General features: G+C 52.5%; 7 protein-coding genes across 10 annotated transcripts; 2 read left to right on the top strand and 5 right to left on the bottom strand.

The window, feature by feature from the left end:
* Positions 1-1,441: 1,441 nt before the first annotated feature.
* Positions 1,442-5,026, top strand: KVP18_001686 (uncharacterized protein; the record flags this gene model as incomplete). The annotated part of the gene is made up of 1 exon (XM_067951935.1): positions 1,442-5,026. The coding sequence occupies one exon, from the start codon at positions 1,442-1,444 to the stop codon at positions 5,024-5,026; it is 3,585 nt and encodes a 1,194-aa protein (XP_067806638.1).
* A 284-nt stretch (positions 5,027-5,310) lies between these two features.
* KVP18_001685 (uncharacterized protein) lies at positions 5,311-6,345 on the bottom strand (the record flags this gene model as incomplete). Of its 3 annotated transcripts, XM_067951932.1 has the most annotated exons (5): positions 5,311-5,524; positions 5,551-5,671; positions 5,710-6,005; positions 6,031-6,148; positions 6,186-6,345. In XM_067951932.1, 5 exons carry the CDS (start codon positions 6,343-6,345, stop codon positions 5,311-5,313), a joined length of 909 nt encoding a protein of 302 aa, XP_067806635.1. The 3 variants fall into 3 exon arrangements, with proteins under 3 accessions (XP_067806635.1, XP_067806637.1, XP_067806636.1); XM_067951933.1 differs by lacking the exons at positions 5,311-5,524; positions 6,186-6,345 and having other exon boundaries at positions 5,591-5,948; positions 6,048-6,052; XM_067951934.1 differs by lacking the exons at positions 5,551-5,671; positions 5,710-6,005; positions 6,031-6,148; positions 6,186-6,345 and having other exon boundaries at positions 5,311-5,514.
* Positions 6,346-6,523: 178 nt separating this feature from the next.
* KVP18_001684 (uncharacterized protein) lies at positions 6,524-7,705 on the bottom strand (the record flags this gene model as incomplete). The annotated part of the gene is made up of 1 exon (XM_067951931.1): positions 6,524-7,705. One exon carries the CDS (start codon positions 7,703-7,705, stop codon positions 6,524-6,526), a length of 1,182 nt encoding a protein of 393 aa, XP_067806634.1.
* A 111-nt stretch (positions 7,706-7,816) lies between these two features.
* Positions 7,817-8,239, top strand: KVP18_001689 (uncharacterized protein; the record flags this gene model as incomplete). Its single annotated transcript, XM_067951939.1, has 1 exon — positions 7,817-8,239. The coding sequence occupies one exon, from the start codon at positions 7,817-7,819 to the stop codon at positions 8,237-8,239; it is 423 nt and encodes a 140-aa protein (XP_067806642.1).
* Positions 8,240-8,835: 596 nt separating this feature from the next.
* KVP18_001690 (uncharacterized protein) lies at positions 8,836-10,146 on the bottom strand (the record flags this gene model as incomplete). The annotated part of the gene is made up of 1 exon (XM_067951940.1): positions 8,836-10,146. The coding sequence occupies one exon, from the start codon at positions 10,144-10,146 to the stop codon at positions 8,836-8,838; it is 1,311 nt and encodes a 436-aa protein (XP_067806643.1).
* A 55-nt stretch (positions 10,147-10,201) lies between these two features.
* Positions 10,202-10,848, bottom strand: KVP18_001688 (uncharacterized protein; the record flags this gene model as incomplete). 2 transcript variants are annotated; one of them, XM_067951938.1, is made up of 2 exons in its annotated part: positions 10,202-10,724; positions 10,751-10,848. In XM_067951938.1, 2 exons carry the CDS (start codon positions 10,846-10,848, stop codon positions 10,202-10,204), a joined length of 621 nt encoding a protein of 206 aa, XP_067806641.1. The 2 variants fall into 2 exon arrangements, with proteins under 2 accessions (XP_067806641.1, XP_067806640.1); XM_067951937.1 differs by lacking the exon at positions 10,751-10,848 and having other exon boundaries at positions 10,202-10,657.
* A 171-nt stretch (positions 10,849-11,019) lies between these two features.
* KVP18_001687 (uncharacterized protein) lies at positions 11,020-11,523 on the bottom strand (the record flags this gene model as incomplete). Its single annotated transcript, XM_067951936.1, has 1 exon — positions 11,020-11,523. One exon carries the CDS (start codon positions 11,521-11,523, stop codon positions 11,020-11,022), a length of 504 nt encoding a protein of 167 aa, XP_067806639.1.
* Positions 11,524-11,723: the final 200 nt, after the last annotated feature.

The raw sequence follows: 11,723 nt of genomic DNA on the forward strand, positions 1-11,723 counted from the left end.
CTTTTGCGGCAGCAGTGTGTCTGAGCAGGAACAGTCCTCTGGACTATCGAATCTAGTGTTAGCTGATCTTCAATTCTTCCACATAGCATTTCAGCTCGCCTCAACGGTCAGCCACGTTGAATTTGTTTATGTACACCAATCAACAGTGGCCCTCTGGACTATCGAATCTAATGTCAGCTGACCTTGATCTTCCGCATAGCATTTCAGCTCCGCCTCCACCGTCAGTCCCGCCGACTTTGTTTGTGTGTCATGTCTCGCTCTAACCCATCCACACACTCACTTATTGCCCTACTCGTGTAGGAGAATATCCTCACAAGTGTAGGAGAGAAGATTAGATTTGATCATCACTCGTTTCCGTTTCTGTTTTCAATCCCAGCAAATAATAAGAGAAGTAGTCGTCGCCACAGAGATTCTGAAACAAACCACAATAGATCGTTCTGAAACCCTGAGGAAGAACAACACCTAAGCAAGAATAACCCCCAACTAAGAATATGGTATGTCTTAATCAATGCGGAGCATCAGGAATAGCTGATAGTGTCATCCTGGAAACGCGCGTCGCCTCACAGCTTGCTGAACCCGATCAGGAGTAATAAGTGTTCTCATTGTAGGTCGAACGGCACTTTCTTCATCCCAATACCCCCTATTTCCCTCAGAAAGTGTAGGAGAATGACCTCACAAGCGTAGGAGAGACGATTAGATTTGATCATCACTCCTTTCTGTTTTCAATCCCAGCAAAAAATAAGAGTAGTCGTCGCCGCCACAGAGATTCTGAAACAAACCGCAACAGATCGTTCTGAAACCCTGAGGAAGAACAACACCTATGCAAGAATAACCCCCAAGTAAGAATATGATCAGCTAGTATGTCTTAATCAATGCGGAGCATCAGGAATAGCTGATAGTGTCATTCTGGAAACTTGCTGAACCCGATCAGGAGTAATAAGGGTTCCCCTATTTCCCTCAGAAAATGTAGGAGAATGTCCTCACAAGCGTAGGAGAGAAGATTAGATTTGATCATCACTCGTTTCCCTTTCTGTTTTCAATCCCAGCAAAAAAAATAAGAGAAGTAGTCGTCGCCACAGAGATTCTGAAACAAACCACAATAGATCGTCCTGAAACCCTGAGGAAGAACAACACCTAAGTGTAGCTGATAGTGTCATCCTGGAAACGCGCGTCGACCCTCACAGCTTGCTGAACCCGATCAGAAGTAATAAGTGTTCTCATTGTAGGTCGAACGGCACTTTCTTCATCCCATTAATTCATCCCTTTCTCCTAATCAGTCATGGTGATCGTCATCAAAGCCAGTCTGCAAGAATAGCAGAACTGGACGCCTCAGACAAATGCCTAAATCATCATTGAGTTCCCCATCGTCCCTCGAAAATTTGCTATTTTCCGACGTCTCATAGTCGGAGCTTGTGGGGTCTTAAATCTGGATAACCGCTGCATGGACGTCAAAACAGAGACAGCCTTCTTTGGCGGGGAATCGAGGCCGGAGCTCTCGGCGTTTGCGTCCGAGATAGATGTAGACAAAGACTTGGAGAACCTCGACGAGAACCTCTCGCAGGAGGATTCCTGGGTGGTGATCAGCTCCTTCTTTGAGAAGACGTGTTTGGCAAGTCAACAGATCGAGAGCTTTGACAACTTTATCAAGTACCAGATGCAGCAAACAGTGGACGATTACCCACCGATCGAGGTTCGACCGGTGTCACAGTATAGGCCTGAAGACGACGTTGACTCGGGAGTGGTGTATCGTCTGAAGTTTAGTCAGCTGTCGTTGAACAGGCCGAGCATAGAGGAGAAGGAGGGCAGCGTCAAACACCTATGGCCTCAGGAAGCGCGGCTCCGCTCTCTCACCTACGCTGCCCCTGTGTACGTGGATATTGAGCAAGAAACCTGCCGAACGAACTCCAACGGAGAGAACGTGGTGGTAGATAAGACCACTTACCAACGTGTAGCCTTGGGCAGGATCCCGATGATGCTCAGGTCGTCTTTCTGCTGGCTGAACTCCATGCCTGAGCGGGATCTGTGCAATGCTGGTGAGTGCTGCTTCGATCAGGGCGGCTACTTTATCGTCAACGGCATGGAGAAGGTGCTGATCGGCCAGGAGAGAATGGCCAACAACTTCGTCTACGTTTTCCAGAAGAACCAGCCGTCCAAGTTCAACTGGATGGCGGAATTGAGGTCGCAAGAAGAAGGAATGCAGGCCACGAGCCCGTTCTCCGTGAAGATGCGGACTAAGAATGATTCGTCGGCTCGATCCAAGAGTCAGGGCCAAATCGTTGCCACCATTGCTTCCATCCGATCCGAGATTCCAATTGCCCTGCTGTTCAAGGCGCTGGGCTGCGTAGCGGATAAGGATATTCTTCAGCGTATCTGCTACGACTTCCGTGACAGGCAGATGCTAAATCTGCTGAAACCCAGCTTGGAAGAAGCTCAGATGTTCTCGACGCAGCAGGTCTGTCTAGACTTCATTGGGAAGCGGGGCCCTACTATTGGTGCCTCTCGAGAGCACCGAATCCAGTACGCCCGTGAATTGCTGCAAAAGGAAATGCTGCCTCACGTTGGAACCGCTCCGGGGTGTGAAGGTAGAAAGACGTGGTTCATCGGCTATATGGTTCATAGGCTGGCGCTGGGCGCCTTGGGACGCATACAGCCTGACGATCGAGACCACTTCGGCAAGAAGCGTTTGGATTTGTCTGGATCGTTGATGGCGTCCTCCTTTGGACAGCTATTCAGAAAGATGGCGAAGGAAGTAAAACGCTACTTGCAGAACCAAATCGATCACGGAAAGCCCTTCGATATCGCAGGCGCTGTTCGCACATGCTCGCAAATCACCCAAGGACTGCAGTACCAATTGGCAACCGGCAATTGGGGTAAGAGCCGAGATGGATCTGTGGTTCGCTCTGGAGTGGCTCAGGCTCTGAATCGACTTACCTATATGTCCGCCATGAGCCATCTTCGGCGGCTAAACACCCCCTTAGGACGCGAAGGTAAGATAGCCAAGCCCAGACAACTGCACAATACCAACTGGGGCATGATCTGCCCAGCTGAGACTCCTGAGGGACAGGCCGTTGGCCTAGTGAAAAACTTGGCATTGATGTGCCAGATTTCCGTGGGCAGCGTGCAAGATACGCTAATCGAGGTGCTGGTAGAGTTCGGTATGGAGACGCTTGACGAGCTCCCCCCTGACGTGTCCATCAAGGATAAGGTGAAGGTGTTCGTGAACGGTTCCTGGTCGGGGTGCTACGACGACAGCGCTATGCTCGTCAGTGTAATCCGTGAACTGAGACGTGATTGCTCTATCCCTCCGGAAACTTCTATCGTTCTCGACGTGCTGAACAAGGAGATAAAAATCTTCACGGACAGTGGACGCGCTATGCGTCCTCTTTACGTCGTGAAGCAAAACAAGCTGGTCATCACGCAGCAGCACGTACAACGACTGACAGACCCTAGTCAAGAGTATGGCTGGCCTGAGCTGTTGAAAGAAGGGTGCATTGAGCTGCTGGACTGCGAAGAAGAGGAGACGAGCATGATATCTATGTTCATCAGCGACCTCAAGAACTCATCCCAGTACTGTTCTACCTACACCCACTGCGAGATTCACCCCGCCATGATCCTGGGCGTGTGCGCGTCCATCATACCGTTCCCGGACCATAACCAGTCCCCAAGAAATGTATATCAGGCGGCGATGGGAAAGCAGGCCATGGGTGTGTATGCCACCAATTTTCGAGTGCGGTTCGACACGACGTCGCACGTTCTGTACTACCCTCAGAAGCCGCTGGTGTGCACGCGCTCCATGGAGTACCTGCGGTTCCGCCACCTGCCCGCCGGCATCAACGTCATCGTTGCTATTATGTGCTACACGGGATACAACCAAGAAGATTCGCTGATTCTGAACCAGTCGAGCATCGACCGAGGCCTTTTTCGGTCCGTCTTCTTCAGAAGTTATCAGGCAGAGGAGCGCCATCAAGGCTCCGTTAAGATTGAACAGTTCGAGAGGCCTGATCCATCAACTTGTTTTGGGCTGCGTAGAGGTGATTACTCTAAGCTGGATAGTGACGGTCTGGTGGAACCTGGATCCCGAGTGCTGGGGGACGATATCATCATCGGCAAAACAATGCCCATCCCCTCTGATGAGCTCGAAGGATCCGTTCAGAAGAAACAGAAACGCGACAACAGTTTAGCACTCCGGTCCTCTGAGAACGGTGTGGTGGACGAGGTAATCCTCACAGTGAATAACAAGGGATTCCGCTTCGCCAAAGTACGAGTTAGGTCGGTTAGGGTGCCTCAGATCGGTGATAAATTCGCCTCCCGCCACGGCCAGAAAGGCACTATCGGGATCACCTACCGGATGGAGGACGTGCCGTTCAACCAGGATGGCATCGTGCCAGACCTCATCATGAACCCACATGCCATTCCGAGTCGAATGACCATTGGGCATCTCGTGGAGTGCTTGCTCGGGAAGGTCGCTTCCTTGCAAGGAGGAGAGGGCGACGCCACGCCCTTTACCACGCTGACAGTGCGGGAGGTGTCCACACGTTTGCAAGCCGCGGGTTATCAAAAGCACGGAAACGAGACGCTCTACAACGGGCACACGGGCAAGCGTATTCCTTCAAAAGTCTTCTTCGGGCCAACGTACTACCAGCGCCTGAAGCATATGGTTGACGACAAACTGCACTCTCGAGCCAGGGGCCCTATCACAATGCTCACGAGACAGCCAATGGAAGGTCGATCTCGAGAGGGCGGTCTGCGATTCGGAGAAATGGAACGTGATTGCATGATCTCCCACGGCGCAGCACATATGCTCAAGGAAAGGCTGTTTGATCAATCAGACGCCTACCGCATCCACGTATGTGACCTGTGCGGCATGTTCTGCGAGGCCAACCCTCTCCAGCAGATATTCCAGTGCCCTGCGTGTCGCAACACCAACCAAGTCTCTCAGATCTTTCTTCCCTATGCGTGCAAGCTGCTGATGCAAGAGCTGATTTCTATGCATATCATGCCTAAGCTGGTGCTGTCTGTGGCGTAAGCAGGTGCGAGATGACGTGATTAGGAAATCACTGCTGCGTAAATCGACATCGAAGCAGACACTGAACAGTTACAAAGTAACATCCAGCATTCAGTCTCTGATTTTTGAACCAGTCAGTGTCCCTCGGTGTTGCTCATTGAGATACAGGGACACAGGTTGTTTGTTGCATTCAGTCTCTGATTTTTGAACCAGTCAGTGTCCCTCGGTGCTGCTCATTGAGATACAGGGACACAGGTTGTTTGTTATAGGTGTTTCCACTAAGACTATTGCAGGTTGCTGATTGATTACCAGTCGCCATCGATGGTTTTGCCCACGTTCTCCACCATCGAAGACAACCCTGGAGCTATGAACGTCGGCGCCAACTCCGGTGTCCTCTCCCGTACGGCGTCAGCTTGAGCCTGAGTGGATACGCCAGACAAGACCATCAGAGAGGCTCGGCAATGCAGCTGACCGAAGGCGATATCAGTAAGAAGGTTGTCGCCGATCATGAGGGTCCTGCTGTCAGGAGGTACATACGCACCCACCTTTCAGGGTCAACCCCCGCTGTTTCCTGCAAGCAGTGCATCATCCACTTCTCAGGTTTGCCTGCGTTAATAGGTGAACGACGGCACGCCGCCTCCAGCCAGGCGATTTGAGAGCCCGCGCCTGCGACAGATGAGACCCCTCAACCAACGCCCGCCTACCGGGCAAGTCATAAGTCTGTCCGGGAAGGATGACGTCCTTGTTGGTCACGACGAAGGCAGCGTCACGATCCTTCAGCAACATGCTAGCATAGGCAACTTTCATGTAGTTGAGCCGGTGGTCGTAGCCCATGATGACAGCCTTAATGGTGTGGTCGGGTTCAACCATGAGCATTTCGGCGGGGGATGGGAACTTATCGTTAAAGGAGTCAGAGTCTACAACTTCCACGTTATGGAGTGTCCTAAAACGAAAATGAAGATATGGAAAGAGATCAATGTGAATATCAAATAAATCAAAACTGGTATAATAAACAAAGAACCTACCGAATACCTTGCTTCACGGCATCGCTGCCAATGACATACACTTTCCCCTCAATACTCAGTGACTTCAACACGCGTGGCACCACAACCGACGGACAAACTATCGAGGAGAGTGGAAAGTCTGAAAGAGGTGATCTCCGCCACGACTCGAGGCCTACCTCCAAAACCGCGCGCTTTTAGCTTGTTGACGTAAAACTGCGGTCCTTCTAACGAGTTATTCGTCGCGAACAGCACTTTTTTGCCCGCAGCGACCAATGTTCTCACAAACTCGGGAGAGCCACTCAAGGTGTTGCGGCCTCGCCACAGAACGCCGTCCATGTCAAAGATGTACGTGTCGAACGCTGGCTGGACAAGATCATAACCACCAACATTTTCGGTCAATATCTGATTACACCACGTACCAGGAGCTTGTGCTTCAACGCCTCTGGCGAGTCGAGCACTTCAGAGAACAGAGATCGTGGCATTTTAGCGATATTCTCAGGGTCATGCAAGGCCATCATATGAGTTCGGCAACATTCATCGGCATCTCGTCGATCTGTGTGGAATAGTACTGCTCGATGTCTCTCAAGATTCGGATATCCTCGCTTTTGACGAAGTTAATTGCGACGCCCTTGCGGCCGAAACGACCTGAGCGGCCTATTCGATGAATATACAACTCGCGGTTCATAGGCAGGTCGTAGTTGATTACCAGGCTGACCTGGCTCACGTCCAACCCTCGACCCCAAACGTCGGTAGCGATCAGCACTCGCTTTTCTCCGGACCGAAACTGCTTCATTATTGCGTCACGGTCCTTCTGCAACAAGTCGCCATGCATACTGACGACGGTGAAGTTCTGCTCCGTCATCTTTTTTGAAAGCCAAGCTGCTTTTTCGCGGGTGTTGACGAAAATCACCGCCTGGGCGATGGTTAACGTGTCGTAGAGGTCCGTGAGGGTGTCGAACTTCCATTTCTCCTGCTCCACAGCCACGAAAAACTGGCGGATGCCCTCCAGAGTCAGCTCATCCCTCTTGATCAGCACCTTCAACGGATTATCCATGAACTTGCTCGTAAGCTCCAGAATCTCTCGAGGGAGTGTAGCACTGACGAGTACCACTTGCGTCTTTGGCGGAAGATAACGGAAGATACCGTACACAGCGTCCTTAAACCCACGATTCAGCATCTCGTCGGCCTCGTCCAGGATAAGCATCTTCACGTTGCGCGTAGCCAGGTGCCGTTCCTCGATCATGTGGGTAACCCGTCCGGGAGTTCCGCTGACGATGTGCACGCCGGCACCGAGGGCCTGGATGTCATCGGACACTTTCTTTCCGCCAATGCAGCAGTGGACCTGCACGCTGAGGTAGTTACCGAGTGCCAAACAAACCTTCTGTGACTGTTCAGCCAGCTCGCGAGTAGGACTGAGAATTACCACAGCAGGGTCTCGGTCCGCAGGCTTCACTAGCTGGAGAGCTCCCAGACAAAACACGCATGTTTTGCCGGTTCCACTTTGGCTTTGGACAATGACGTCTCGTCCTTTAAGAATGGGCGCGACAGCTCGAGCTTGGACTGCCGACGGCCGTTCAAATCCGTAAGCCATGACGCCCCTCAAGAGGTTCTGCTTGAGCCCCATATCCTCAAAAGATTCCACGACGGGGCATTCTTCACTTGCATCGAAGTCGCTCACCTCTACGAGTCGCGACATCCTAAATCTCGATTTCACGCAAAGTGTTGGAACACACCGCAGAGCCAGCAGGCTGCACGTATACAAACCTGAAAACAACCCATATCTTCCTGGTAGTGGCAAATTAAGTAAATGCCGGGCACGCCGTTTCTTGACTCCGAGGAGGTAGAGTCACCCTACTATATGCTGATGGCTTCTGCGGTATTCTCGCAGCCACAGGCGTGGGATATCACCGGACGAGCCCCGGCAATGGTGCGTTCGTTTGCCCATTTTTTCACTCACAATTCCAGCTCCGGTTCCCCGGAGGTCAACCAGGCCTCGCGGTGCCCTGCCTGCACGACGACTGGACCAAGTCGGCCACCCCACCAACGGTGGACCGGAGTAAGCCCGTTCTACTGGTGCTATCCGGAGGTCGCGCTGCGGTCGGGGATATACGTGTGGGTACTGACGTCGATTCCGACCTCAGGCCCTGCTGGCCTGTGCGTGTGTAGCCTGTTTGAGTGCCTTGCTCTGTCTGAGTCGACACGGAGCGTGGGAGTTACGATGGGATGCTGAGTCCTTATGCAGTGAGTACTGGGCTGGAGTTCGGTTTATAGTACTTCCAGAAACGTCGAGGTCAGTGGTTTTGTATGGCGTCGCTACCGTGTGTGTCGTGCCTGTCGCCGCACTCCAGTTGGATTTGAAAAGCGCCTGTATGGTCCTCAAGGTGGGTGCGCTGCGTTCGCCCAACAGATATTTGCTGACGTGGCCGTCTTTCTAGGGTTTCTAGTGACCTCTCCACCTGTACTTTCTCGCTTTCAGGACCTATTGGTCGTCGCTGCCCTGTGGAGCACAAGCTTTTTTTGCCGTCGCATTGAGCGATGCTGGGGGCGCGATTTCGTGGTTTGGCCAGCACATGAGTAGTTCCAGCACGAATGGAAGCATTTAACGGCGTCGCGACTTCTTTGTCAAGACTCGCGTTTCTCGCCAGCCGGGAATCGGCTTGTCGTAAGGGCTAAGTTGTCGAGGGGCCGGCAGGATGGGCATCGTCTCCGCGATCTTCTCAACGTCCGCTGCCAGGATCGTAGGCTTGAGCATGGTGCAGAAATTGTGTGCTCTGTGTACGCAATAATAACTGCCCAGTCGACACCGTGGATAGTAACGTATGCGAGTTACAACAAACAAACATCATGAATTCTGAGACTGCAATCATCCGACACGGTAGCCACACGAACCCAATCAGCTCCAAGCAACGTCCATGACATCTCCAGGATCGGTCCTGTGTGTCCAGTCAGAATACGAGAGCACTTGGTGCTTGCAACGTTCCAGAGTCTCGCCGTACAATCGAGGCCTGCAGAGAGTATGAATGGAAGATCTCCCAGCCACTGCGCATGGACAACTGCCCACTGGTCCTCTTCGTAGTCGTGGTCCAACGCCAGCGACCCGTGTTGGAATTCGCATCGGACGTCCTTGACTCCGAAATCCCAGACGCGAATTACACCGTCCGCCGACGCGGAGCAGAAAGCGTTTCTGTGAAATCTTGCGTTGTGGACGAGTCCCCGGTGTGGTGGGCCAAAACTGAGGAACTTTCCATCAGGATTAGTTAAACATACTGATCCGTCTTCAGCGCCTGTGACAAGGGCACCAGTCTGTTCGTGCACATCCAAGGTAGTCACGGGTGTGGAGTGGAATTCTTTTTTGCGGGACTGCTCCTTCAGTGAACGTATTCGCCATAGAGTCTTCTGAGTAGACACCTCAAAGCACTGCATCGAGCCGTCTAGAGAACAGGAAACTACAGTCTTCCCGCCAGCTCCGAATTCGAGGCCTGAAACCACATCTCCGTGACCAGGAATCATGTGCATCAAGTTCCCGTTGGGTGCGTAGAACATCCAGATCTCACCTGAGGCAACGCCCACCAGCAGCACAGGGCCTTTTGGATGCCAGCGGATGCACTCCACGTCGCTGGCTGGGCCTTCAAGATCGTGCAGGTGCGATGCGCCCTCCGCCGAAAGCTTAATGATGTTGGTGGTGCCGTCCAAGCGCCCAACCGCCAGGTACTCTCCGCAGGCACTCCAGGCAAGTGTCGAAACGCTCTCTTCCCTTTGCAGTGAGAATAGGAGCGAGAGTTTCTGATTCTTTACATGCTCTCTGTCTTTGACGGATCTCAATACCGGTTGGAGGTGCTCCGGCACGTCCTCATCCGGGATTTCTAAACAGAATGGCGTTTCAGGGTCCGCCTCCACCCGAAAAATGCGAACGCAGTCGTCTTGGCCGCCCACCGCCACAACGTCGCTCATGGTTGGGTGGATACGCACCGAAAACAGCGGCTCCTCACTATAGAAAACCGCAGACGCCGTGTCAGGCATATCCGGGAGCCATATAGGTACCTGGACTTGCTCTGACGCCTCCTCCTCTTCCTCGTCTGGGATGTCGGTCATTTCGACCATACTGCCTTCGGCTGGGGTGCACTCTTCATCGCACATAGGAATTTGATGTTTGCTGAGTTTTTACTGACGTGAAGGTCAATCGAAATGCAGATCACTGTTGCTTGCCCACATCCTCGTGAATGAGCCTCAACCCCCCCCATAGCCCTTGGAGAACATTGGTATACGTCTTAAGCAGCATGAACGGGCTCGACAGTATCATCAGCCCTTTCACCGCAGTTGTCAACTGCTCGCCTTCTGCAAGACTCAGCACATAAAGAGAGGCGAAGAACACCTCGTACGATACATGGCACAGCCCCATCCCCCAGCGCTTGGCGTAGTACCACCGAAGCACTTTCCACTCCGCTGGGACGTCCTTATGGTAGGCTCCACTCCGCGCAGAGGCGAGCGTGTGAATCCAATGTCCTCCAATGTCGAGGGATGCGAAGGCCACAACGCCCAAGAGGAGAGAGGGCCACCTCGACGCGACCGCTAAGTACAAAAAGACAGTGGAAAGTCGGTCGATGATCTGGTCGAAGACAGCTCCGAACTCAGTGCACTGGTTAAACATACGAGCAACGACGCCATCCGCTATGTCAAGAAGCTGTGACGTCAAGTAGCACGCGACGAAAACAGGCCTGTGTGCGCGCGACCAGCTCCTCACCAATTGCTCCCCGCGAAAACTGAGCCTGATACAAGCAGTCCTATTCGGACGTACCCGATGCTGTTTGGCTTGTTGAAGGCGACAGACCTCACTGACATTAAAATGGAGGGTTCTCTCTAGACGGGCATGGGTCTCATGCCCAGATTCTTAGACGGGCATGGGTCTCATGCCCGTCTAAGAATCAGCGATTCTAAGAATCAGTTACACTCAAGCCTCGATTCTAAGAATCAGCGACGTTATATAGTTGGAATGGCCACCAAAAAAGACACTCAAGCCTCGATTTCGAGCTCACCCGCCTGGATTCTCTGCTGAATATCCTGAGGAGCCTCGTTGTCAACCTGGCAACCGACAGCCATGCAAGTGCCCAGAATTTCCAAAACTGTGCCGCTGAGCTCTCTGGAAGGAATGCCCTTACCCGAGTCTCTCATGGTCTTCGCAATTTCGAGTACGTTCTCCATGGTGATGTTGCCCGAGTGCTTGATTTCCTTGACCTTCTTCCTGTCTCGAGGGGGTTCCTTGAGAGCTTTGAGAACGAGAGCGGTGCTGGTCGGGATTACACCAACGGTGGCCTGCCTGTTCTGAACCTTCAGTTCCACCTGAATCTTGATGCCCTTCCACGCAGCAGTCTGCTTCGCAATGTCGTCACCAATCTTCTTGGCGTTGAGTCCGAGCTTGCCGACTTGGGGTGCCAGCACAGCGGAAGAGCCGACTTCGCCTCCATACTGTCGGAGGTAGACGTAAGTCACGGCGTTCGGGTCGAACTTGGGGGCCATTCTCTCTGCCTGGCCCAGAAAGTCACTATTTAACTGACCGTTTTGTCCCAATGGACTAAAGGGGTGAGTAGCTCATGCGTACAGTATCTGCTGACGATTTCAGATTCGTGGACAACAACAGAGAAAGCATATTAGGCCTTTGGGGGGGTGAAATTGGGTACGGTTGGCGCTTTAGGGAAGGTGAAAACAGTGGTATCACC

Source organism: the organism of the source record quoted next (genome assembly GCF_019968955.1).
Source record: "MAG: Porospora cf. gigantea A chromosome Unknown PgA_NODE_708_length_12117_cov_367.463, whole genome shotgun sequence".
Taxonomy (NCBI): domain Eukaryota; phylum Apicomplexa; class Conoidasida; order Eugregarinorida; family Porosporidae; genus Porospora; species Porospora cf. gigantea A.